The sequence below is a fragment of the Tetranychus urticae genome, chromosome 1 (assembly GCF_039701765.1).
Source record: "Tetranychus urticae isolate SD_2017Ah chromosome 1, NJAU_TeUrti_SD_1.0, whole genome shotgun sequence".
NCBI classification, from domain to species: Eukaryota; Metazoa; Arthropoda; class Arachnida; order Trombidiformes; family Tetranychidae; genus Tetranychus; species Tetranychus urticae.
In genome coordinates this window covers 6,400,501-6,426,670 of record NC_142958.1, presented here as the reverse complement: position 1 = coordinate 6,426,670, position 26,170 = coordinate 6,400,501, and the positions used below count along the sequence as shown (strand labels likewise).

Here is a 26,170-nt window from a genome sequence, read left to right as displayed (position 1 = left end):
GTTGTTAATAAGGAAATGTATTTTTGAATGAATGTTTGCACCAAAAGATAAAACAAAAACTAAACGGACAAACAGCACTTTTTGAAATTGAAATTTTCTCACTGTTCCTCATCTCAACATTTAATTGCCTTTTGCCCATTTATTCAACTCTATTAATCCATCAACTTTGGGTTTACCAATTTGTGTAACAACACCGCTAATTGAAAGTGATTCACAATTTTACAAAATTCAAAGTGAAAAGTGAAAAAAGTGGGAAAATAAGTTGTACGAAATTAAAAGTGTAAACAGCAAGTGACTACAAAACCTGAAACTTGATACACCAATAAAGCAACTTTACACAATGTAATTAAACAACAAATTAACAACCAGCAAATATCTACAATATAAATTTAATTAAACATGTGAGGAAGCCTTCAATGTTTGGTAAGTAATCAAGTTGAACATGATAATTTTTTGCCCATTTCAATTGATAATCATCAACCTTTAAGATACCCATTCCAAATATTCAACCCATTACTCTTTATCCACCTTATTTCTTGACATCTCGCCTGATCTTTCCATAAACTGTCACAAATTAAAAATAAATCTTTTCCAATCATTTCTAACCTACAATTTAGTCTAGATTTGGTTCAATTTTATCTAAATTTCGTTCATTTTTCTTTTCTTTTCTTCCTTCTTCTTTTTTCCACTTTCCTTCTCGATACATTCATCCATAAATATATATATTGTCCTCATAAATCAAAATGTATGCCAAAGGTAAACGGGATTGATAGGAAATAACATGAAGCCAAGAAATAAAATAATAGAGAGTTAAAAAATAGTCGCTATTATGAAAAAAGCCTCTAAACTCCCCTTTACTCCATCTAATGGGCTGTAGCATATGGGGTAAGAAAATTGTGAAGACGGCGAAAAAGCGTCAAGAGAAAAGGGATTGGGATGAAGATGACTAGGAATAAGAATAAGAAGCCAGAAGAGGCGAAAAAATTTTCTCCACAGCATAAAAAATAGAGAAATATCTTTATATTAAAATATATATTTTTATATATTTTATATTTTTCTCCTTTTTCTACTCTTAACTTTACCAAACTTGCTATTCTTGTTAACTGGTAAAAATTTTTCGCTTTATGCCCATCCTTTATCCGTTTTAGCCTTCAATTTATCCACCTTAAATCGACCCTTATTACAATACATGTTTACCTTTGGGAAATACTTTACTTTTTTACCGATCATTCTGTATACACACATAGATATATATATATATGTAGATATATAAGGACTTACTTTTTTTACTCTTTTCGCTTTCATCATTTTCCCCTTCCTTATTCCTTCCTAAGCCTTCCCAGGTATAAATTGACGCTATTCTCATCATCTTTTCATCTTCTTTTTTCGAGGTTATTTGAGTTTTTCTTTCCATTTTTCTTTCTTTTTCTCTTTCTTTATTGGCACCCATTTTACCCTCTTCACCTTCTGCAAGCAAAAAAAAAAGGTATAAACATCTCTAACCATGTTATATAAGACCATTTTCGCTTTCAATTTAATACATGTTCTTACTTTTGCTTTTACTTTTGTAGTGTTACCAATGCTTTCCTCTCTTCACTCACTTTTCACTCTCTCGTGCTGAAAATTGTGTCACAAGGGCTTAAAGACCAAACCCATTCTGAGAACCTACTCTTCCTTTACCTTCTTAAAAAGTGTAAGAAATATTGAGGAAATCCTTTGCCTGAAAATGGGTAAAAAAAGAAAAGGTTGGTGACTAGGTTAAAGAAAGAGAGAGAGAGAAGATGATGTCGATGATGAGGACGATGATGATGACTATGATTATGATGAGGAAAATGAAAAGAAAAAAAGAAAAGGCCGTTTTTATTTACATCGATTTTGTCGTTTTCCTCTAGTTTAGCGAGCATTCAGTCTCGTCAAAAATAGCTTTGAATATTTTTCTTGTCTGTGAGGAGATCGGAGATGAAGAGACATAAGGAGAGAAAGATTGAGAGAGAATTAGAGAAAAGAAAGAGTGAGAAAATTGAATAGCCAGAGAACAAAATAACTAGGTTAAGGTTGTTTAACTCCTTCTCCTTTTCTTACAGCATTGGAAGTGAAAAAAAGGCGCGAGTTCGACAAACTGTCGATGATTGATAAAACTCACCGGATCTTTACTCTTTTCCCTTTCAATCTTTACACTTTTCTTCATCTCTTCAGCTCCTTTTCACTGCATCTCTCATTGTTGTACAAGTTGCATTGTATCTTTGCTTATCACTTTTTATATTTCACTGGACATTTGGTTGAAATGATCATAATGGTACATATGATTATATAAGGTTGATATTGGTGTAAAAATACAGATTATAGGAGTTGCTTTTTTCACCTTTTCCCAATTTCATCTGGAAACGTTTCTGTTTACCCTTTGGGTCAGTTTGTTTACTGAGAACAGTTGATGGATGCCAAATTAATCATCAACTTATTCAATGTTATTTTTTCAAAGAATAGTTCACCATTTTTCTTCCATCTTTTAAGATGAAAGAGTTTGAAATGAACAAAAAAATCTTAGCAAAACTACTTTGAAACCCATTATCAACCATCAAAGTTTGTTACTCTTCATCAGAATAATCTGATTGATTTTTTTTTCTCTCTCTCTCTGTTTTTTGTTTTTCTTTTCTTTTCATGATTCCTTCATAGTTATTGCATAGTTTTTCATTGCAGAAAATCATGAGAAAGAGTAAAATGCTGAAGAGAAGGAGAAAGAGGGAGAGAAAGAGAAAGAAAAGAAACATGAAAAGAGAGAAGAAATAAGATAAAGATGAAAAATTTTTCATTTTATTCAGTCTCTTTTTTCCTATTCTCCGCCTTACCGGAAACTTTTTCAACCAATAAAATTACAACTCACTGTTACTTTGTTTTTCCTCTTTCTTTCCTCTCTTTCCTCGTCACCTCATCCCGCCTCTCTCATCGCCATCATCATCATCATCTTTTTTTCTTCTTCTCTGTTAACATTCCCTTTTTCAACTGTACTTTAGTGTTACCCAGTCAAGGTATGGATGAGGATAAACCATTTGATCTTAGTGTTAAACCAATTAATAATAATAATAATAACATCACCAATAACATCACCAACAACAACAACAACAATAATAACCATCATCATCATCATAATCATTCAACGAAATTGTCATCGTCCAATTCATCCGGAAATGCAAGTAAACTCACCAATTTCGGACCAGCACCATGGATTGATAGATCTCTAATAACTCCACCATCAGCTATACTTCAAGGTAAGACAATCCTTTCAGAGTTGCATATCTTTGATTACTGGTCAGGAAAATGTTTCAGGAATATTCACCAATTTTCCTCATCAAAATTTTCTAAATTCTGTTGAATATTACGATAAAAAAACAAATTACAAATGCCTTGCATTATGTGTCGATAACTTATTCAAACTTATCGTCCAACTTTTCATCTAAACTTGGCATTTCCCTTTTCGTATCATTTAGTGATCAGAAGCATGACTCTGAAAATGCAGAATATACAAGAATATTTATATTTCAACTCTTGATTTTGCTTCGATTAGGTTGGTCGATTTAGTGTAAATGTCCAGTTCGTTGTTTTTAAGTTTCTTTAAGCATGTCGACCACTTGAATTAGAGAATATTGGAAAATATTTTTAGAATCATTTTTATGCTTTTTTCTTGGAAATGTGCTCAAGTTTAATAGATTACAATTCAAGTCTAGAATTTTTCTTAATCAAGAATATTCTCTGATTTTCTCTGGTGATCATATTTTTCATCGCAACTCTTCATATTTCATCTTGCAACAGGTACATTGGGAGCTGAACTTGATATTATATCAGGAAATAAAGTCGATTATACAAATTATGTTAAACGGTAAGTTGAACTTTTTAATGTCCAATTAATCAAACAAAACCTCCCTTTAAATATGAACCTGTGCTTAATGTTTTGTGCCCAACGGAATAATAACGTTCACAATTCAACGACAACAACAACAACAACGATGACAACGACCACTTCAACCCTTTCATTGCAATATTTCTGTAAACTTCTGGTTCCTCATGTGTTTCAAGTCAGTGTCTAGTGTGTAGTGAATTTATAGTTCATAATGGATTGCAATCGAACTATCGATTCTTAAAAGAAATATTTGTGCGTTGATCGATCAGCATCAAGATCGTCGTCCATCAGTATTTCATTTACACCATTTTGTGCTTGAAGGATTGACGCGATCTTAAGGATTCTTTTGCTTTTCATATTTAATCCAAATGTGAAACTTTTCATCTAATTTCAACGTTCATTTTTCATGACCTTTCAATGAATATTAAAGTGCATTATTTGTGGTGATTTTTCTGATTTTCAGATTATTTCTGGTGATAATCTTTTCTCTCTCCATTATCCATTGCAAATACCAGTTTAGCGAAGTTTGTTTTTTCTACTTTGTGGTCAAAACAAAAAGAGAAAACAATTTGCAAATTCAGTGTATTCATGAACAGAATTCACCTGGAGTAGTTAATCACCATAACTAATCATTCTAATTGCAAATAAAAGATGCAGGAAAAAGTTGAAAGGAAAAAAAACAAAGCTAATTCTTAAAGATTTATCAATTGTTACAAGCCAATTGATGTGGTGTTATGATAATAATAGTGATTCTGAATGAGAAATGTCTAAATGTGTTTTTTTGCAGCCAAATTTTTTGCTTATTTACTCTATCAGAGGGAGGTGAGTTGTGTTATTGTTGCTCCTTGTTTTTTTTATTATACATGTTGTTGTTGATGAAGAATCGGAAGATAAATTTAAGGTAGAGAAAGATGATGAAGAAGAAGAAAAACGAGGCAAAAAAGTTGCAAAAAGAAGATGAGCAAAGATGAAGATAAAGAATGAAAAAAAAGGTAAGAAAAGTAAGAAGAAGGTAAAAAACAAGAGAAAGATAGAAATACAAAAAAAAGGAGTCTGATTGAGAAGCCCGGGAGTCCCTTTGATGGATGACCTTTGATGGTTATGATGGGTCAAGAATATTGTGGTTACTTGTTTCTCCATCTCTTATATAATAAGTGTTAAAAAAATTGACAGAAATGAGGGTGATGTGAATGTGTGTTTGTGCGGTAATAAGAGGCGAGGTAAAAGATTGAACAAGAAAAAGCTGAACAAGTTAAAAAGTTTCACCATTTTCATCTTCATCATCGTCATTTCATCTTTATCATCCTTCTGATGATGTGTTTTTCTGATCAATCAAGGTAAAAAAAAGAGAGAAGTTCCAATGCACATTGTTGTGTGTATTACAAGTTACCAGATTCTGAATGCGATAAGTTTTGCATCAACAGAGTAACAATCAAACACAGCAAGTGTTATTGTAAGGTATAAAAAGAGGCTGAATCAGTCTGTTAGGGTGAAAAAAGGTAAAAAAAAGACTGCATCAAGGCAAGCAATAAATTAGTAAGACAATGACATTAGATGATGATGAGAATGGAAGATAAGTGAGTATAAAGAGAGTTATTCTGATAAAAAAAAGAGTTCATTAGCAACAACAATTACATTTTGTATTAATATTTTTGTCCCGGTAAAAATTTGTTCATCTTTTTCACCTTTTCTCATCCATCTTATTGAAATGTATTTCATTGTTATGTTAAACATGATGTCTTATAGTTGCGATAATGGATGAACTTCTGGTGCTATTAACATATTTAGGTTTACCATTTCAATCACTTTGCTTTTGTTGAATAGTCTCAGCTTGTCTGGCATTGGATATTTGCTCAATAGGCATATTTGTCTTTACCTTTTTTTCAATGAGCAAACATCATGTTATCTTATCACTTGACGATAACCGTGAGTCTAAAGAATCAAAAGGCAAATATTAACTCTCATAACTGTAGTTTTTAGATGATATTTTAAGACCAATTTTCGGTCAATCTTTTGGTCAACTTGTAGACATGATTCATTGATCTGATTACTCTTTTTTTTCAGGTAACATTCTCATTGAGAATGCATTAAATTTCATCAAATCTCATTGTGTCTCATTGAAATCTCATTAAATCTTGTTGACTCTCTTTCAATCCAACATTCAATTGCCAAATTATTACCAGATTATTCAGATCTGTAAATCATTCAACTGTTGTTACATTTGATATTCAATTATAGTTATTTGTAACTTTATTGAATATAATAAAATTTTTGCTTCTTTATTCAAGGATTACCCTTTATTTACCTTTAAATGTAATTTTTTCTTCTCTCTTCTTCAATCGCTTTATCAAAGTATCTTTTGTTATTTATATAAGATAAACTGTATTCAGTTCGTTAACTCGTAACACCTCTTGTAATCTTTTTCAACCTTTTACTGTTTGATTGAAGATTGTGATTATCCTTGGAAACGACTGAACAAGATGAGAGTCAAAGAGTTAACCAACATCTAAACATTTTCTGGTTACCTTTTTTTGTATCAACAAAAATGTCTAACATCTTTTTCCTTAAAAAAGTTAAGGTAAAAATGATTATACTGATCAGCATCAGCATCAGCATAATCATCAATACAATTTAAATTACAATTCAATGTTTATCCAAACTTGACTATTCTTCACCTTCTTTCCTCTTTTTTACCTAACAATTGACGTTGACAAGTCAAGAAAAGCTAAATAATACTTTTCACAATTTACCTTATGTTATAATATTAAATGCGTTTTTTACACAAAAAAGCAAACACTTTTTTCCCCGAATCTTTTTTTTTAAAAAACTGCTCTCTTTTTGCAATACTAATGATAATAATAGCACATATGAATGTAGACGATATCTTCCCACATGCAAAATGGTTGTAAAAACTAATATTATTTTTGGCAGAAGGTGAACCGAAAGTGATGAGAGACAGTTGAAAGACAACAAGATAAAGACAACAATTATAGCCAATTGATATACAATTTATTGAAATGAACCTTTAAACACTGATCAAACCATGCAATTGTATTGATAATCAGAGAAGCGCAATTCCTTTCACAACCTTAGAATCTTTTTCTTAACCTTAACGTAACGTTTACCGTTACTCTCCTCATCTTCCTCATCATCTTTTACATCATCTTAGTCCCTTTACTCCCTCCCTCTATTTACTTACAAATTGATGTAACCTTTCATTTCTTTCCCGTAACAATAATAATGATTATAATATAAAATTTATCTCTATTTAAATATATTGGGAATCAATTTTGGTCCGTTTTTTGTCCAAAAAACCACAATTTTGTTATGATATATTGCATTTAATTTTAAACTTTTGTGTGTCATTTATAAGGAAAAATGTTCACAAAATGAGTTGATTTCAATAGATTTTGCCATTTAAACTTTTACCTTACCTTTACCTTCCTCCCTCTCTCACAGCGTGTGTTTTACAAGCGATGAAAAAATTTATACCATTGATAGCATTCCATAATAGTTGGCCAAGAAAATGATTTACGGTGTGCGGCTATAACCAAATTATGATAACGACAAATAACCCCTGACCTTAAGACCTGTTTACAATAAATACATTTAAGTGTGTATGGCCAATGTTATACAATAATATTTTTAAATCAACAGTTTCTTTCACTTCATCTTCATGTCCTCTTTGAACAAATCATCCTGAAAAATGGCCACCAAGCCATTTTATTTTTTTTGTACCTTCTTTGCTCATCATTTATCTTTTTTTCTTACCTTTTTTTACCTGTTTGTTTATTGTTTTTTATGCATTCTCTTGACACTGGTTTTTTGCTCTGTTTTTGCAACAATTTGCTAAGCTATTTACCAGCAAGTGACACAAACAAATAGAAGTGAAAAATCATTGAAAGGCGCAAAAAAACTAATACATTTCCTGCTACTGTCAACAGGTTTACTTGATTTTCACTTGATTCATCTTTCATTGTTGTTGTTGTCTTGCTTTGTTGCGCTATTACCTGACTAGGAGTCAAAAGCTATTTGTATATCTGGGCTAACATGGTCCTATGACCAAAAATATAAACTAGTTTTGCGCTCTCAATGGTGCAATATTTGCCTCGTTATCCAATTTATTAATAACACTTTTCCCGTCACCTTTTGCTTACAATTTTATCATCCTTTTCATCGTCTTCAATCTTACCTATTTTGACTTTCCTTTTGCACTCTTTTTTCTCTATTGACCAGATATGCCAATGCCTTGGACTGTGGATCTGAATTATGTAGGGATCGTCAGTATCGTGAACATTTTCACTGTTTAGATTGTTATTCAAAGGTTTTCGTTAAAAAAGAAGAAATGATCCGTCATTTTAAATGGCACAAGAAAAGGGATGAATCTCTGAGAAACGGTTTCCTCCGTTTCTCATCATTAGACGATTGTTCAGAAAAATTTCCCAACTGTCCACATCGGATGAAACAAACCCATTACCATTGCCTGAAGCCGGGTTGTCGTAAGGTAAGACTGTCTCAAAGAGTCACATCGTTATGAATATTTGAATATGCACTTTGCGCCATCATTAACTTTACACTGAGCAAATCACAATTAAATAACTTTACTTTTCTCGCATAATTTAACTTTTTTTAAACCAGTAAATTTAATTGTGCAAACCTTGTAACTTTAAATAACAATTGATCTTTTTTTTGTGTTATATTTGCCTGTCACAGTAACAGTACAAAAGCAGAAGTTAGAGAAGAAAAGGAAAAAATATTTTTAGGTCAAGTATCTTTCAAGTGCTCTTTTGCTTAGGACTTTAAACTGACCCTTGCCACTGCAAGTTAAAGGTCACGAGTCCATTGAGATTGACTTATGATGTGCAAAGTCAACGACAATTGTATTATAGCAAACATTGTATTGTTACACGTTTTTTTGTTGTTGACCATTTTTGCAATACAATTATCGATATTAGCAAACACTAAATGGTTCACTGATTAAGCTTGTTAAAGTACCTTTACCTAATCAACTAATTGTTTCATTTCTTCATAGATTTACATTAGTACCTCTGATGTGTCTATGCATGCCTCATGTCATCGAAAGGACGCTGCAATCATTGAACAAGGTTTTCAACGTTTCAGGGCAGCTGAAAATTGTCTCTTACCTTCATGTACTTTCTATGGAAGGAAAACAACCCATTTCCATTGTATAAGAGATTCGTGTGGTTATACATTTAAAAATAAAGCCGACATCGGTAAGTGTCCAACGACCCGTTTTCACTCTATTCTTGATAATAAAGATTCTGTAAATTGTTGCCTTTGACTTGGAATCAGAATCAAAAATGAAAGTTTCAAATGTCAAATTGTTTAGCGAAAATGAAATGTTTAAGTTTGCTCAATTTTTCTTGAAATGACGAAATTCCAAGTACTTTTTCAATGAACAGTCATGAGTTTTGGAACTTTTATTGTTGATTTTGGCAGGCACTTTTGTTGAAAGTTGATTAAATTGCTCTTGATTTTGAAAGCATTTGATTGTTTGCAAATTGTGTGCAAAATCAATTCTTATTTTTAGTCTCTTTGATTCATTATTTTCACTTTTATTTTTCACAGAAAAACATAAAACTTATCATAGTAAAGATGAACAATTATGTCGTGATGGTTACAAGAAGTTCATGAAACATGAAGCCTGTACCTTTGACGATTGTCGATTATCCAGGAATTCCAATCACATTCATTGTATCAGAATAGGTAAGACATTGTTACATTAACATTAGCATCTGTTGCATTGTGAATCATTTCAAAATATCATTTGTTCCAAGAAAACAATTTTCAAGCAAAAGTTAAATTTGATTAACCGGTTAATCAACATTGTGATTTAACTAATTATCTAATAATAATAATGGTAATAATTGAACACCAAAAAAAGTCATTTCATGATGTAAACGAGTTTCTTTTTGTTCTGAATGTGTTCATTTTGTGCTGCGATGGATCTCATTTAATATATCATTAATTTTTGCAACAAAACATTGAAATCATCATAATTTTATCATTGTCTTTGATCTTGTTAAACACTGAAAAAAATATATAGTTATGATGATGTAAACGATTATCATGCTTCTGATGATGATGATTACGAGATGATGATGATGATAATGATAATGATTATATTCGCGTTTTTAGGAGTAAAGTTAACTCTCACAGAGAGAGAGAGAGCAAGTAAAGATACATTTTTTTGTTTTTATTTTTAGTTAACAACAGAAAAAAAAATTTAGCATAAAAAGTAACCAAAAAAAGCATGATGATGATGACAATTAAGGAATCTTTGCTTTTCCTAAGTCTAATGACCATGTAATTCAAAGTTGAAATGAATTATAAAAGATGAGTCTAGCATCAATTTTCATCTCTACTCTCACAAACTCATTGCTTTTCAAGTTACCTTTGGAAGTCTTCCATGATTTGTTGAATTACAGTGACAATGATGATGACAGAAGATGGCGAAAAACAAAAAAATGAGATTCTCAGGGTTACTTAAATGTTTCGTTTTTGCGTTTAAATTAAAATTCAAAATTGATCTTTTCACCATGTAATAAGAATTTCATTTTTCTTGCTTTCTCTTCTACTTATGATTTGGTAAGCAAGAAAAAAGCAGATTCAATCAAAATTACCATTTTGAGCGTTTTGTTGGCCTGAAAAGTCGACTATTAGTTTATATCAAAATGTTATCATTTGTGTCACTCTATCGCCATTCTCACCCGAAAATGTTACCTCAATGACAATTCTCATTTCCTCATCTTCCTCTCTCTTCTCATCATTATCATCTTTTATCCTCTTTTATTTTCTGGCATCATTTATCACTCACTTTTCAACCCATAATAGTTGAACCATTAACAGTGACGATTCCTTCATTTCTCATCTTTTTTCTCCTCATCCTTTCCTCTTCATCTTTAATCTTCCCAAATCTTGTAAAACCAATTTCTTGGATAAACTTTTCTCCTTTTTTCTTCGCTTTCCATTAATGCTAATAACAGAAACAAGTTATCATTTCCAATTGGCTGATAACTCTCATCACGAAATTTATTGATATTAACCTTCAGCATGACCTAGCATTTATCATAATGAACAATTTCTGCTCTCATTTTTTGTTCTTCTCTTCCCCAGAATACATTATATCATATTATCATTATTACCTATTAGTATACAAATAGAAATATTATTATCATTTGAAATGTCTTTCTCCTTCCCTCTGTAACTCACCTTTGATTATCATTATTTTTGCAATTTTTGTTTTGTTTTACTCTCAACCGTTTTTATAATTTCAACAATTTTTAGCTTTCAAAGTTTTACCTGAAATTATTTCGAATCAACCTTGAGTTGATTTGCCCTTGTTTCACTTTCCTTTTTTTTATCATCATTACCTCCCAGTTTATATCATTAATAGTTAAACATCCATTTGTCCTGTAATTGTGATTAGTAAGTTTTTTTCTTCTCGTAACTTGAAGCAACAATGAAATGAACATTTTCAAACAGATTAGATCAAATTAGTGCTTTTTGGCGCTGAGGAAACATTTGATAGTCAGCACTTTTGACAATTTTTACTCTTATCATCATCATCGCCATCTTCATCATCTTTCTGTCATGTTTTTCAATCTTTCATCTTGACTCTTCCATTGTAATGTAAATCAAAATTTTAAGGGTAAACTTTTTTTTCTGAAAAAAGTTTTAAAAATAGGAAACTGTGATGCTTTAATGATAAAAAAAAGGTGCTCATAATGATGATTCTGTGTCTTGTTAAACATCCAATAAGGATTGACTTTACTGGTTTTATGTTGCCACCTTCTTGATACTGATTGACGATATTAAGCTAAACGGTCTCCGCCTGCCTCACTCTTTCGTGACTCTTTCCCCTCAAGTCAACAAGCGTGAACAAAATAACCTTTCAAATTGATGGTGAAAAAAGCCTATTGCAACCTTAAAATGATAAACTACATGATTATGATGTACAAGCTTCAAGTAACGCAAGTTACAAACAAACAAACAGCGTAAAAGCAACAGTTGCTCAGTTGTTTATAGTCTTTGCCTTTCACCAGTTTCTCTGCTTTATTTGCTTTTTATTTTCACCATTCAAGGGAATCATCAGTTTACCTCTTCTATCGCCAGAATCTTCATCTTCTCTCTTCTATATTTACCATTTTTGCATGCGCATTTTATCCGTAAAAAGTATAGATTTTTTGTTACATTTTTTTTGCTTTTCTTGTTTCACCAATCAACACTTGTGAATGGAGCAACTGCAATTTGCTTACCTTTTTGTCTTGTTGCTTTCAATCAGCCTTTTTTTCAATCTGCCATTTGTTTCATTTTCATTGAACATTGTAAAAATTATAATTATGATCAATCAACAATGTCAAATGACTATTTAGTCTTGTTTTGTTTCCAATTTTGCTTCCTTTACTTCTTATTTTTACATCACTAATCTCATTGTTCAGTTGAAATGGGAAAATAATTTGGCTCAAAAATAGCTATTTTTGAATTCACTCATTTTGCATTCGTCAAAATTTGTGACAAATTCATGTTATTGGTTTCAAGCGTTGCAATTAAATCACTTGTAATCATTTACCAATCATTTGCAAATCATCAGGTTAAATGGTTGATTCAGGCTTAGTTAAATGTCAGTTTGTCCATCATTTGACCGAAAGGAACATTAAATATTTCAAGTCAATTTGCATTATTAGGTTCCAGGTCAAATCGCAGACTTGAAATATTGGTTTCAAGATTTAGTGAGAAATCAAATTAATACCAATCAGTTGAACTTAATTACCCAATACACTAAGTAGAGTGACAATTAGAGAGTCGACTTCAATTAATTTCAACTCTAATTTCATAAAATGAACCAGAAAAGCTTAAACTGTTTCTCATAAGTCGCCTTTTCATTTTGGTCATTATTCAGTCCACAAAAGCTGATTTGGATTCTTTGAGACCTTTCGTTGATTCGGAATGCAAAGTTGCTCGTTTCTGTGTTGCTTTACTCAAAGATATTTCTGGTTATTTTAGGCAAAACCAAGTACTTTTCAACCATGAAAATCTGTTTACTTTGCCTGGAAATTGCAAACTGATTGCAACTTATTTTTGGGTAATATTCTGATCGTTGCATGTTGGAGCTGAAAAAATGTTAATTGTTATCATTAATACTAATTTGTCCGTTTTTGGCAAATTTCTCTGACTTTTAAAGTTCTCTTGAAACCACATAATTTTGTGTGTTTCATTGTGGTCATCCACATCCATTAACACTATGATTGATTACTTTTATCTGTAATTAGCCAGTTAACTTGATGTTGATTTTTGTTTCTCAACACACCAGCAAAAGAACTGTTAACATGATTCTGAATGCAGCAACCGTAACTATGAATAGCACAGCAAAAATTAGTGAAATTTTTTATTGCCATTTAAACATTTCTGCCTTTTTGAAAGATTATTTTTCATTCCAATATTTCCTTGTTTCATTTTAATCAAATGGCAGCAAAAAGAACTTTGAAAATGATCGATTCCAGTTTTTTCCCTTTTCTATCTCATTTACCATGATAAGTATCAAACTTTTTCATCATTTAAATGGTTAAATTATTCAACATTTTTCAAGCCATTTTCCACCTCCAATCTGAACAAAATTCAGTTTCATCAACACTAGTTAACCTCATCCAATAACGAAATACGTGTTTCACATAATTCATTTAAATGGGAATTCCCTGTAAAAGCGTTTTCTCAATCCATTGGAATTCAAATTTTGTTTTCTTTTCTGACAAAACTTACCTTTTGTTTCTTGCTTACAATTATCATCATCATCATCATCCCAATCCCTCATTATCATCTTTTATTGCAATTTAAGTGTTGAATAATATTCATTTTGAAACAAAAAAAAGAGAGAAAAGCAAAATTTGCAATTTCATTGATTTTTGATGAAGTTTGAGGTCAACATAACTAGAAATGATAAAAGTTGGTAGATAGTAATTATAATGATGAGCATCATTAAGTAATAATGTTTATAATGATAATAATAATGATTGTGAATGTTGCTCACAAGATGATTGGAAGCGAAAATTGAAAGAAGAGAAAAAATGGCGAAAAAATTAATTTAAATTTATGATATTCTTGGAACATATTATTTTGATAAGAAAAATATTCATATTAAGCTGTGCCCTATCATGTTATTAATGTTTACTGCAACTCCTAGATTAATGTTAATAACAATTAAACAATAAAAACAAATACACATTGTTTTGATTAGTGTAAAGAAGACATTGAAAAGTTTCAAGTTTTTTTCAACTGAACGTTAATATACGTGGGAATCGGAAACATGAGAATGTTATTTTTCAGCGAAAATTTTCAGCCTTTTACTGTTCATTTGTGCAAAGACAATACAAATTAGTTGCAGAAATTGCCTTTTCGCTTAAATAATTAATACTATTTCAAGATATTGCCATTGATTAGTTGTGTGGGAATCTCAATTGTTCAGATAAAAGGCAAGATTCCAATGAATCCAAGTTTTCAGTTATTATCTGATTGTTTTTGTTGTTTCTTCAACTGTTGTTGGTTCCTTTCCTGAGTTCATTTCTCTGATCAATTTAAATGTTTTAAAATGTTTAGATGCAATTAATGTTTCCTATTTAGCTAATTGATTATCTGTTGAGATGATCTTCCGATAATCTTGTGATTTGTATGAAACTTTTGGATACTTTAATTTCATTAATCCAATTATCTTTTCACTCATGTTGTTACCTTGTTATCCTGATAATCATCTTGATTCTTTAATCACCTTTTGGTGTCTTTTTGATTGAGTTTATCTTTCCACTTTGATCCCCTGATTATCACAATTATTTTGGGCTTGCTGTTAATCAGACAAGTTGATCACAATGTGAATGTTAACCAATTTTTTCATATCGATTTTGGCCTTTTTTCAGTTTAACTTGTTTCCGATCAACTTTGATAACATTTTTCGTACTACACCTTAATTGTGATTATCATCATTATTGCTGTTTCACCGCATTTTACGTTCGTTTCCAATTCTTAATTTAATTTGAAGGTTAATTTGGTGAACAGCAAAATGAAGTTAGAGCATAACTAAACTGAAAGGAAAAGAAGTTCATTAAAATGATTTATATTTGATTAGCAATTTTTTGCCCACTTTTTCTGATAGCATTTATTGTTGGTTTTTACACTTTTTTTGCTCCGTTCAACTATTTACCTTTTGTTGTGATGGTGATTATGCTCAATATTATTAAACAATCATAATTGTTGTAATTGATTTCAATTATTTTAATTTGAAATAAAGGCTTGAACAGTAAACAGCAAACTTTCTCTCCCTTTTTTGTTCACAATAATGATACAATAATTACTCGGTCTGTAAATTGTTTTAGTAATAATATTTGCCAAAGTGATTTATTTCATTAAAAAACTAATTGTGTGATTTAACATTTCTTCATGTGAGTTGCTTTTCAAACTATCAAAATTTCATGTGTCTAGTCATTTAGGCTGATTTTCATCGACAGAATCAAGATTCAATCAAGATAATCATGAGCTTCAGATGATTATCAAAGAGACCATTTTCAAGGTGTTTCGATATTGAAATCATATTCATAATTATCTTCTCTAAAAAGTTGACCTTCCTCAATAATCAGTAATTATTTAAGGTCCTCAAAAGGAGTTGATCACCATAATTCAATGTTGATCAGAATTGATTCAACAATTGAAGATTAAACATTTTGATTCGACGATAAAACGACTTAAACTGTAGACTTGTAAAGTTTAGTTCAATTGCAACAAGAATCATTGATTCCCATTTCAATATAAACCAGAAACCATGCCTGACAAAATCGTCTTTCACATGAAAAATTCTGAATCTATTTTGTCAACTGAATGATATTACAATAGCAACTACTTAAAGACTTGAATTTGCTTCAATCTAAGAATAGTCGTTATTGAACTTGATTGTAATCAAATATTGGTCAAACAATCTTAACATTAACATTGAAATTGATTGAGTTGAACGTATTTCACGTTTTTAAGATTTATCAGGTTATTGCTATCATCTAACGATATGAAAAAATCTTTGAAACATCTTCAAAGGTAGATTAAATTATCAGGTTATTCACACATGGATTGCTGCATGGTTTTCCAGGTATATTGCTTGATTCATGTCAATTATTGATAAAAAAAGGTTTTCATCATTTAGCCTCATTATTTGTTGAAAATGTTAATTTTGATTATCAACAAATATCTTCCTTTAGCTGTTTATTTTCATTTCATTTTTCCCTGGCTTTTGGTTAAAAAATAAAATGTATTTGATTGTTAATTTTGTGTTTATTGCGCGTGAAAATAACCATTAACCATTGCACTTAAATCTTTGGTTAAAAAACAGAGTTTACTCAATCAAATCATTATATAATTCATTTTTTAGCCTCAACTTGTATCGTTTTTACCATCCACATACAAAGAATCCATTCAGAGTATTTCATGGCTTCTTGTAGAGATAAACTTTTGAGTGAAAAAGAAACACTTTTTCACTTGAGATGAGCAATAATTCAATGTAAAAAGGTTACTTAATATAAATCATAATATTGTTTATCAAATGTTGAACATTTTTCCCAATTTCAGATTAACATCAAATGATTTCGCACTTAGAGCAATAATATACAATATTACTGCTCTTTATTCAGTACTTTTGGTGTCAATCAAGATTATCAATTTATTTATTTATTTTGAAGTTATCATCATCACCGTTAACAAGATGTCAAATCAAATCTTCTTAACTATCTTTGGACAGTTAAATATTAAATACAGAAGTTGCTGCAAAAAATGAAACTTAAATAACATGCGAATGCACACAAAATGACAAAATAAACATACAACTTTAACACCATTTAACCTAGATTTAGTTTGATTTAAAAAGATAAAATAGAAATGAAAAAATTCACAAATAACAGGATGCTTTTTCTTCCCTTTAATTCGTCATCTTGATGACAATAAATGAAGTTTTTTCACTTCTCAGAGTTTTGCCTTTTTTTCCACCAGTTTATCAAGATTAATCAATGTTGAACCAAAATCAATTGTCATCTTTTCTCAATCTTTTTGCTCTTCTCTTTTCTTCCCTCATTCAGGCTGTAATACGGTTCTTCAATCAACAAGTCAACTTTATTCTCATAAGAAGAAACATGAACGTAAAGAGTCTGAATTAGGAATCAAGAAACTTCAATTGGCAACGGATATGCTACGTCAAATTAAGGAAAAAGAGTCTAGTTCAATGGAAGAGGTAACTTTCCTTATCATGGAAAAAAGATGTTAAGAAGAAACGATTCAATCGGAAATTTGATCAAAATTTTCTGTCTTTCAGGGTACCTCAGAGGATGACCTTAATGGATGCAATAATAACACAATGAACAGTCTTTCAGCTGAGATTGAAAATTTAACTAACGATATACAAAATAATAGCTCAAGTATTACCTTAGAAAATATTATTGGACTGATTTTGGACCAAGTTTACCTTGAAACATATACCAAGTAAGTTGGCTTCACTTTACTTGGAAATTTTTTATTCAAACATTTTGATGAAAGTGAAGGAAAACGACTTTCATCAATAAAACATCATTTTTGCTGTTTCTCATTAACATCAAAAGAACCCAATTTTCTGGTAAATCAGTTGTCAATCTTTACATTTCTAACCCTTTATTTAACGTTTTTTTCATTTTTGGTTCACTCATCATTTCATGATTGACTCAATTAACCAGATTTAATTCAGATATGAGATGTTTCCAGTCGGATTGTTCATACAAATACAAAGAACATTATCATTGTAATAAATGTGAAATTAGTGTTTCCCGGGACAATTTACAAAAACATGCCAAGTAAGTTAATTTTATTTAAAACTAGTTAATTAAATCAACTTTGAACTAATTTTCAAAGTCAACTGGAATCAATAGTCAATAGTGAATCGATTATTGTCTATAAAACTACCCTGTAATTTATCTAATTGTAATTGTTGTTCCAATTTTCAGAGAACATTTAATGGAAGAAGAAGCAACGAAATTACTTCTTGAAGAATCAGAAGAAGGAAAAAACTGCCGAGAAGATTGTCCTTTATTCCGCAAGGAAACTCATTATCACTGTCGAATGGTGAGTTTTTGGTCTTTTCAATCATTAAATCATCATCACATCATCAACAATTAAACCTTCATTTGCACCTGAATCGGTTCAAAAAGGCTAAATATGTTTGGTAAAAGCTGTTGATCAAAATTCAGGTTTGAAAAGTATTTTTGATCAACGGCTTTTTTATATTGAAAAGCATTACTTATTATAATAACACTTTTATTGGTTTTATATCAAAATTGAATTTTATTTGAAAAAAAACATCTCAATTTTACCTTCGATAATTTGTTGTTTGATAAAGTTAATTGAAAATGAAAGAGGAGAAAACGTTATCATTAAATTTCTCATGTTGTGTGATGGTGAAAAGCATATCTTTTCATGATTAAAGAAATAGATTTTCAGATAATGTTACTTGATGGTTACTATCTGTTTCCCTATTTTATTAGTTATAATGAAAAATGGAGTTTAAATGAAATAATTTTTCAACAAGATGCAACAAAACAAATGATATAGTCTATTATCTATCCTCAGGGTAAAAGAGTATCTGAGGTTGAATTTTTGTTTTTCATGTAACTTGTTGCTTTTACCAGTGTTTTATTTTGCTGTAATTGTTACTTTTTTTGTTTGATGTTTATTATCGTTACTGTTGTTACTCTTCTCCTTGTTGATGATGATGATAATGATGATGGTAATGTTGTCTAACCATTTCTTTCATTATTTTTCCATTATTATCATTCCTATTTTTTTTCTTGCTTACTAATGCTTCTTAACTTGTTTGGTGCTCTTTTTTTTCTTGGTAACAGTATGGATGTAATTTTGTGATAGACATGAATGATACCAGCTTTAAACGTCTAGATCATTATAAACTGCACGAAGAACAGCAAATTTTAATGGCCTCAAATGACCCAAACCCAGAGAGTGAACCTTCTTCCGCAGCTTCATCAGCACCATCTAATGCCTCTGATCGACCCGCTTCTGGTCTATCTCAACCCATTACCCAAACATATCCAACTGGAACTACACTCACATCAATCGATGGATTTCCAATATTTAAACGTAAACGCGGTCGTCCACCCAAGAATAAACCCGAGGTAACACACGAATTTTTAATCATTAAAAGCTTAGTTCAAAAGTATTTGCAATTAAATCTGAAATTAAAAGATTACTCGATAGGCTTAATTTTGTTTCTCAGCTCATTTTTGAACAGTAATTAGACTCAATTTCATCATTGTATTTTGTTTCAATGTTAAGATATTCATTGTTTATTTGAAAACCTGAACTTCATTTATGGCTCTATTTTTCAACGTCAATGAGACGCTTTTCCTGAATATGATGATTAACTGATTGATGAAGAAATGTTGATTTAGAAATTTCTATCCAAATTAAGCTCACAATTTGTGTTCTCAAAACACTCATAGAGTCACATTAGAAATAATTTTCCAATGCTTTTGCATTAAGCTTTATGATGCTGGTTTTTCATTGTTTTTAAGGGCAACATTTCATTTGCTTATCTAAAGTCGAATTTTTTTAAATCTAATTTTTTTTACTTTTCTTCGTCTTCAGTCTATCAGTGATGGTTATTACCCATCCGGACCTCGGTCCAATCTCACCGAAAACAGTAACCCACCAGGACCTCATGCAAACCTTCCTCTGCCCCTTGGATCTCTGTTGAATCTTGCAGCAACCGTTGCCGTTGCCTGCCTTGGACGTGATCTGTTTCCCGGAGCACCCAACTTTGGTCGACCCAACTTTGGCCTTGGCGGGGTTGGTGGCCGTCCTGGAGGATTGGGTGCTCTTGGAGGTACGGGAAATGGTTTGGGTGAAGGTTTAATACCAATACCTTTGTTGCCCCAAACCAAACCTGAACTAGAAGATGGTTTCTATGTATTCAATGATGGTCTTCCCTGTCCCTTTGAATCTTGCTGTTTCATGTTAAGGAAACACTTTCACTGCTCCAAACCTCGATGCTATTTTGTAACCGATAAAGATGATGTAAAAAGTCGCCGTGAACATTCAAAAGATTTTCATGATTTCATCGATATTAAGGAAGGTTTTGCCTTCTATGATAACCTTGTCAACTGTTGTTTACCCGGTTGTCGGTATAGTAAAATTTCAACCCATTTCCATTGTATTAGACCAGGATGTTTCTATGCTTTTCAACGGTATCATGAAATGTCGGACCATGAGAAGCAACATGCTAATGGTAACAAAAATAACCACCTCAATGGATTTAGTCATTTACGTGATGCAGATAATTGTTCACCTCCGGTAAGTCTTTTTTTTCAACTTTTCACATTTTCTTCACATTTTAAAATATCCATTTTTCACCTCAAAAAAAAAGAGCAAAAAGACTTTTTTTTATTCACTTTTCCCATGCTCTTGTTCCGGCAAGTCAACAATTTACATTTAAATCAAACAGTTAGTCTAACCGTTTTTTGATGTAAAATTTAAAGATTAAATTGAGACTTTTTACCAGTGAAAAGAATCATTTATCTTCATTAAATTTACTCTTGAATTTCTCCCTTCAACATGATAATTCTGACACTTGTCTGATTGAATTTTTCCTTCTTCTTCTTTTGTTCCTCTAGGATCGAGGACTTGATGAGAACTCTAGGTGATGAGAATGTTGATAATGATGAACTAAAAATTCTGCAAACAATTAATGACTGTCTGAGAAAAATTCATCTTGTTCAAGATGAAAAGAAGCCTGAATTAAGAAACTTGGTCCGAACAATTGAAAGTCCCAAAAAAAGCGTTGGATCAAGAAACAGTTACACTAAATGATGTTGATTATCATTAATATATTTAATTTATAATAACAAAAAAAGTTATAACTTTAGCTTTCCTGTAATCTATTTGTAATCATAAACCCTCTGATCTTCCTGTTCATTCATCATTCTATCTTTCTAACTGTTCACCCTTTTTTTCATGATAATCATTATCAAGCTCATCATCATCCTCATCCTCATATCTTTTCCCTCTCTTCTTTATAATAATCATCCTTGATTAACAGCAAAACAAAAGGATAATCAGCCGAAGTGTATGGAGAAAGAAAAGCGCATTTAAATTATTGAGAAAAAATTGAAGAACAAAAAACAAGTGCAAAGGTTAATCTGTTTGATGCCTTAATTGTTCACAATTTGGATCATTGATGCAAATTGAAAGCCCAAATGTCGACATTACTTGCATCTTGTTGTCTTGGTGTTCAATCCGTTTTAAAAGCCTTTAACTCGACATCCAAATCCAAAGATGCCTTCACTTTTCATCTTAACCCGTTCCAGCCAGTGATTACTCTTAAACTTCGTCCATAAATCAGAATCGAAAGATGAAATAAACGAAATGGAAATAATGCCTTTAATCGTTCACCAGGAGAACCCAACCTCGTGGATAAACGCAGAGGATCAAAGCACCCACCAAAAACCATCCAACTTGCCTTGTTAATTAGTTGTCCTTTCAAACAGATTTTGCCTTAATCACTGTAAAGTCAAAAATTATTAAGTCTATAAACACAAAGAAGCGAGAAAAATACAAATTTTGTTTCATTAACCATCACCTTCATCATCATTATTTGATCAGAAAAAAAAAATTTCACTCAAATCGCGCTTTTAACCTAATCGTGCATGTCTTTTGATGATTTAAAATTGATTAACCTAATTAGTTGATTGTTTTCTTTTACTTTTCATTTTCTTCTTCTTCTTCACCTCAACCTTAAACCTGCTGATCAACCAAATGAACAATCAAATTGAAGATACAGTTTCCTTAATTGGAATTAAAATAAACAGTCAAATTACATTCAATAATCCAAACCATCCACACACCTTGGTGGTTACAGTGCAAACCATTGGAACACAATTAAGGATACTGAATAGATAAGGTTCACGGTTATTATCATTATTATCATTATCATTTAACGTAATAAACAAAATAAAGTAGCAACAGGCAGAGAGCACCTTGAGCCTCATCAAACTGATCACAATTGTAACCCAAGAAAGCAAAGTGAAGCTGAGAAAAAAAACTGGGAAACAAAAAGAAAACAAAAATTACATTTTTTTTGTTTCCATTCAGTTAAGTGAATTTACCTGTCAATGTCTGCACTGTGCAAGGCTAGGTTTTGGTTAAATTTTGGGCGGACATTTTGTTGACTGTTGATGCAGAAAAAAGCATCTTTGAGTCAATTTTTCATCAACTTTCATCTTCTTCTTCTCACAAATTGTATCAATTCATATTGAAATTGCTGGTTACTTGGGAGGTTAAAATGGGAAAAGGTAAAAAAAAGCTCAAGATGCAAGAGAAGAAGAAGAAGAAAAAATATGAGAAAAAATTTCAATGAAGTAATTTCAGGTAAATAGCAGAGAGAAGTTGCAAAATGAATGAAAAAAAGATGAAGCATAAAGTGGACATTAAAAGGTAAAAATTTGATGTCGATTTATAACGGAATTAGCAGATGGAAAGTGACCGCAAGTCAAGCCCATGTTTTTGAACCATAAAATGAACTTCATCTTCCTCCTTCTCATCTAGACCTTAAACATATGGTTTGCCTAATTTTGTAGGTAAGTTAACCTTTCATTGGCCCAATGACAGTTTTCAAAATAATATTCAACAATCCCAATGAAATCAATAATTTCTAGTCTTATATCATTTCTCGTTTTTTTAGGTTAAAGCTTTTTTCCTTGCAGCTTTAGATTTGGGTTTCAAATGCTCTTTCAATTGTCTTTGGTTTAAATATAACTGAGTTATCACAATTAATGTTGGAATGTTAATTATGATAAATTTTGTTTACAATCCAAGAAATGTCTTTGTATTACTAATTGTAACTCAATTGATTCCTGGACCTTTTAAACATGTTTACATTTTTACTTTGGATTAACCTTTTTTTTCAATTTTGTGTAGCTCAAGCTTTTTTCAATTTTTGCCGAGTTATTAATTCGCATTCTTATATTATCAAGATTATTATTACAATTGCTATTATTAATTTTTGCATTCACATCAAAATATAAATGTTCAACTGATAAGATGAAGTAAAGCTTTAAAGTAGATAAGAAGATGAAGAGTGAATTAAAATAATGAGATGTTTACATCAGCCAATTATTTAAATCATTTCAAATTATTCATAATCAGATGAGTTTCTCGGTGAATCCTGAAAAGTGTAAATTGTTACTTTTGCAAACCTTTAAATGAACAGATTTGCGAGCAAAAATTGTTGCCCAAAAATTGAAAGCCAAAGATGAAGATTATGAAGTCAGGTCATTTCTCAGGCAGACTTGGAAATGGATTTGAAAAGTTATCTCTATTGATACTTATTACCTTTTTTTAGTTCAACTCAATTTACTGTTGATTGTGAATCATTATTTTGTGTAAATTTGCTTCCGATCGATCATATTATCTTTTTATATTAAAGAAAGATTGATGATGAAAAATGAAGATGAGGATGAAAAGATGGAAGAAGATGAGAAATGGTGATTTTTTGCGTTGAAGAGAAGCAAAAAAGAAAAGCTTTTCAGATGTTGACTTAAGAAATAAGATGCTCAATGACGGGCACATTGTCATTCAAAGTGTATTAAAAGTAGCATCAGTAAGATGATAATGATGAAGGGAATGTAAGGTCAACCGCACTGATTGATGTGGGTTTGACGATCTTCATCTTCAGACATTTTTCTTTCCATTTTTTTCCACTTTTTTTTCATTCTCATTGATATTTTTCTACTCAAATTACATTCTTTTATGTAGACTCGGATTCAGATTGAATTGCCGAGTCCATTGCTGATGAAAATGGCCACAAAATTATATATTAAAGGATATATTTTTACATTTGGCGATCAGAAGAAAAAGATTGTTCAATTGTTGTTCCATGAGAAGTGAAAGTTAACTTGAACATTAATCTTTTACTGATCTTGCTTCATCTTCAACATTTCAGACTTTATTGTGCTCAGATCATGATTACCATGAGATTGAGCCAGGAAGAAGTTGAATCTCCATTTCAATTGTTGGTCAATTTGTTTACCTTTCAACGAAAACTTGACTTGATTTCATTATTTGTCATTATCATTGATTCCAATCATTGTTATCCATTCAGATTATTGTCTGATTTACACATCAATTGGGTGCATCAAATTAACCTGATCAAAGGAAGCAAATAGAATGAGAAAAATTACTGACAATCAAACAATTGACAATCAATTGACTCTGAATGATTCTTTGCGTTTCAAATCAATTAACTGTTCGCAATTTAAATTTACTTTTATTGGCCAAAATATCAATTATATTTACTTTTCAACAATCAAATCTTTTCCCCTGACGAATGACGATAAAAACAATTGTCTTTTTCACCATTTTTACATTTACCTTAAGGTTGAAGCTTTTCAAGTTCAATTGTAATCAACTGATTACTTATTAGGGTGTCAAAGGGAGAGATTGTATTCAAATGAAACACTTGACAATCACTTTGATCATCATTTTAATGATAATTTTGATGAGCATTTTTTCACTTCTCGTTTAGCATTTGTTTGATGATCAAAAGGCTGAACGTCAACGATGCATTCCCAATGAGTAAATCATATTTCTGGTTGATTTAAGCTTCAAATATTCCCACAAATGAAACTGTTTTTGTCATCGGACAACTTAATTACTATCGGTACAATGATTTTCAATCTTAATTAGTTTGCCATTCAACTTTGTAACTTATTGCCAGGAAAAAAAAGGTAAATTAAAAATTGAAATGAAAGTTAATCATTTACTGTCCTAATCTGTTTACACTTGAATTTGTTTCAATAGAAGTCAGATTTTCTCTCTCTGAATCATATTTGGATGAGGAAAGAGGAAAGATGATCGGCATCGAATCAGATGATTAACTTGATGTTAAGTAACGAGTAATTTGATGTTGAAATGTAGTTGAAAAAGCAACATAATCTGGTTATATTAAGTTAATCACACTGAAGTTTCCCTGAACATCACTCTAAATTAGCAACGCTCTTCACCATTCATCTCAATTGTTTAACCAAATATTATTCAATAGGGAAATCTGTTCATTTTTGCAACTCTTTTCATCTTTTATCGCACCTTTAACCAGATGATTACAATTAATGAATTAGCTTTTTTGCCATTGCTTTCTGTTCCCACGGAATTAAAGTTCAATCAAAAATTCAATTCAATGTTTTCTTTAGATTTTTCATATTGTAAGAATTTCTTGTTTCTTTTTCTTCTCTCTCCTTGTTTTGTTTATCATTGAGATTGGCTATTTAATTAGTTGCAATTAACGAGCGAATTAAAAATTTGGGAAAACTTGTAAATCATTAGAATCATCATGAGTAAATTTAATTCAGAATAAATCTTTATCTTTGCCTTTCTCTGATCATCATAAGGTTGTAAGGTTATGAGAATGTTTCCAGTTTATTGTTAATATGCTGATTCCATTGAAGATTAAAGGTAAAATAATAAACAATATTGATTAGATCATCATTGTTAATCAATTGAAGCTATTTATAATAATCAAATGATTGGGAAAGATTAATTTAGTAATTGAAAAAGGAAAAAGTAAGAAGAAAAATGTTGAACTGATTGTATTTAAATGTGGCGCTTGAATAAGGGTAATGGCTTAACTCGTTGGCTTTGGCTTGGCTTGAACTCAAAGGCTTTTGTTCACTGTTAGGTTTCTTTAACTGTTTTTATTGGCTTGTTTGATCGTATTACTGGAAATATGATTAACTTGATGAGCAATCTTACTGTTTAATCATCATTTTAATCATATCTTGTTGTTGGTAAATGGCTTTTTTTTGCTGAAGTGAAATAGGAAACATTTTTAGCTGCAAAAATAAGCAAAAAAAACGCTTTACTGTGTGTCTATGCTTTATTTTATATCATCTCTACTTTTTCTTAACCATGTTGTATCGTGATTATCTTCATCACTCTTGTTTTTTTTCCACCATGTTTAATCATCTTTACTCCTTAAAACCATATCAATTTACATCATCATCATTATCTTCATCTTGTTTACTGATCCCTTGTTACCCCTTAATTGTCTATCAACGTTAAATAATAATGTGAACACACACAACACCAACAAGTGGATATAACATTATAGCCACATTCATAGACTTGTTGGCTTCCCCTTTTTTGCTACAAAATCAACATTTTTCAATCAAATTGTTGATTTACATCACGATCAACAGT

General features: G+C 30.9%; 1 protein-coding gene across 1 annotated transcript; it reads left to right on the top strand.

Moving 5' to 3' along the window:
* Positions 1 to 27: 27 nt before the first annotated feature.
* On the top strand, positions 28 to 21,550 carry LOC107367361 (uncharacterized). The gene is made up of 13 exons (XM_015935062.3): positions 28 to 423; positions 3,012 to 3,266; positions 3,808 to 3,874; positions 8,132 to 8,399; positions 8,928 to 9,129; positions 9,485 to 9,622; positions 17,020 to 17,171; positions 17,253 to 17,419; positions 17,647 to 17,763; positions 17,914 to 18,031; positions 18,808 to 19,095; positions 19,568 to 20,272; positions 20,593 to 21,550. The coding sequence occupies exons 1-13, from the start codon at positions 417 to 419 to the stop codon at positions 20,620 to 20,622; spliced, it is 2,514 nt and encodes an 837-aa protein (XP_015790548.2). The 5' UTR covers positions 28 to 416; the 3' UTR covers positions 20,623 to 21,550.
* The last annotated feature ends 4,620 nt before the right edge of the window (positions 21,551 to 26,170 follow it).

Coding starts and splice junctions, on each gene's coding strand:
- LOC107367361 (XM_015935062.3), top strand. Junction 9,623..17,019: donor CATTCATTGTATCAGAATAG/GTAAGACATTGT, acceptor TCCCTCATTCAG/GCTGTAATACGGTTCTTCAA. Junction 17,764..17,913: donor AATTTACAAAAACATGCCAA/GTAAGTTAATTT, acceptor TCCAATTTTCAG/AGAACATTTAATGGAAGAAG.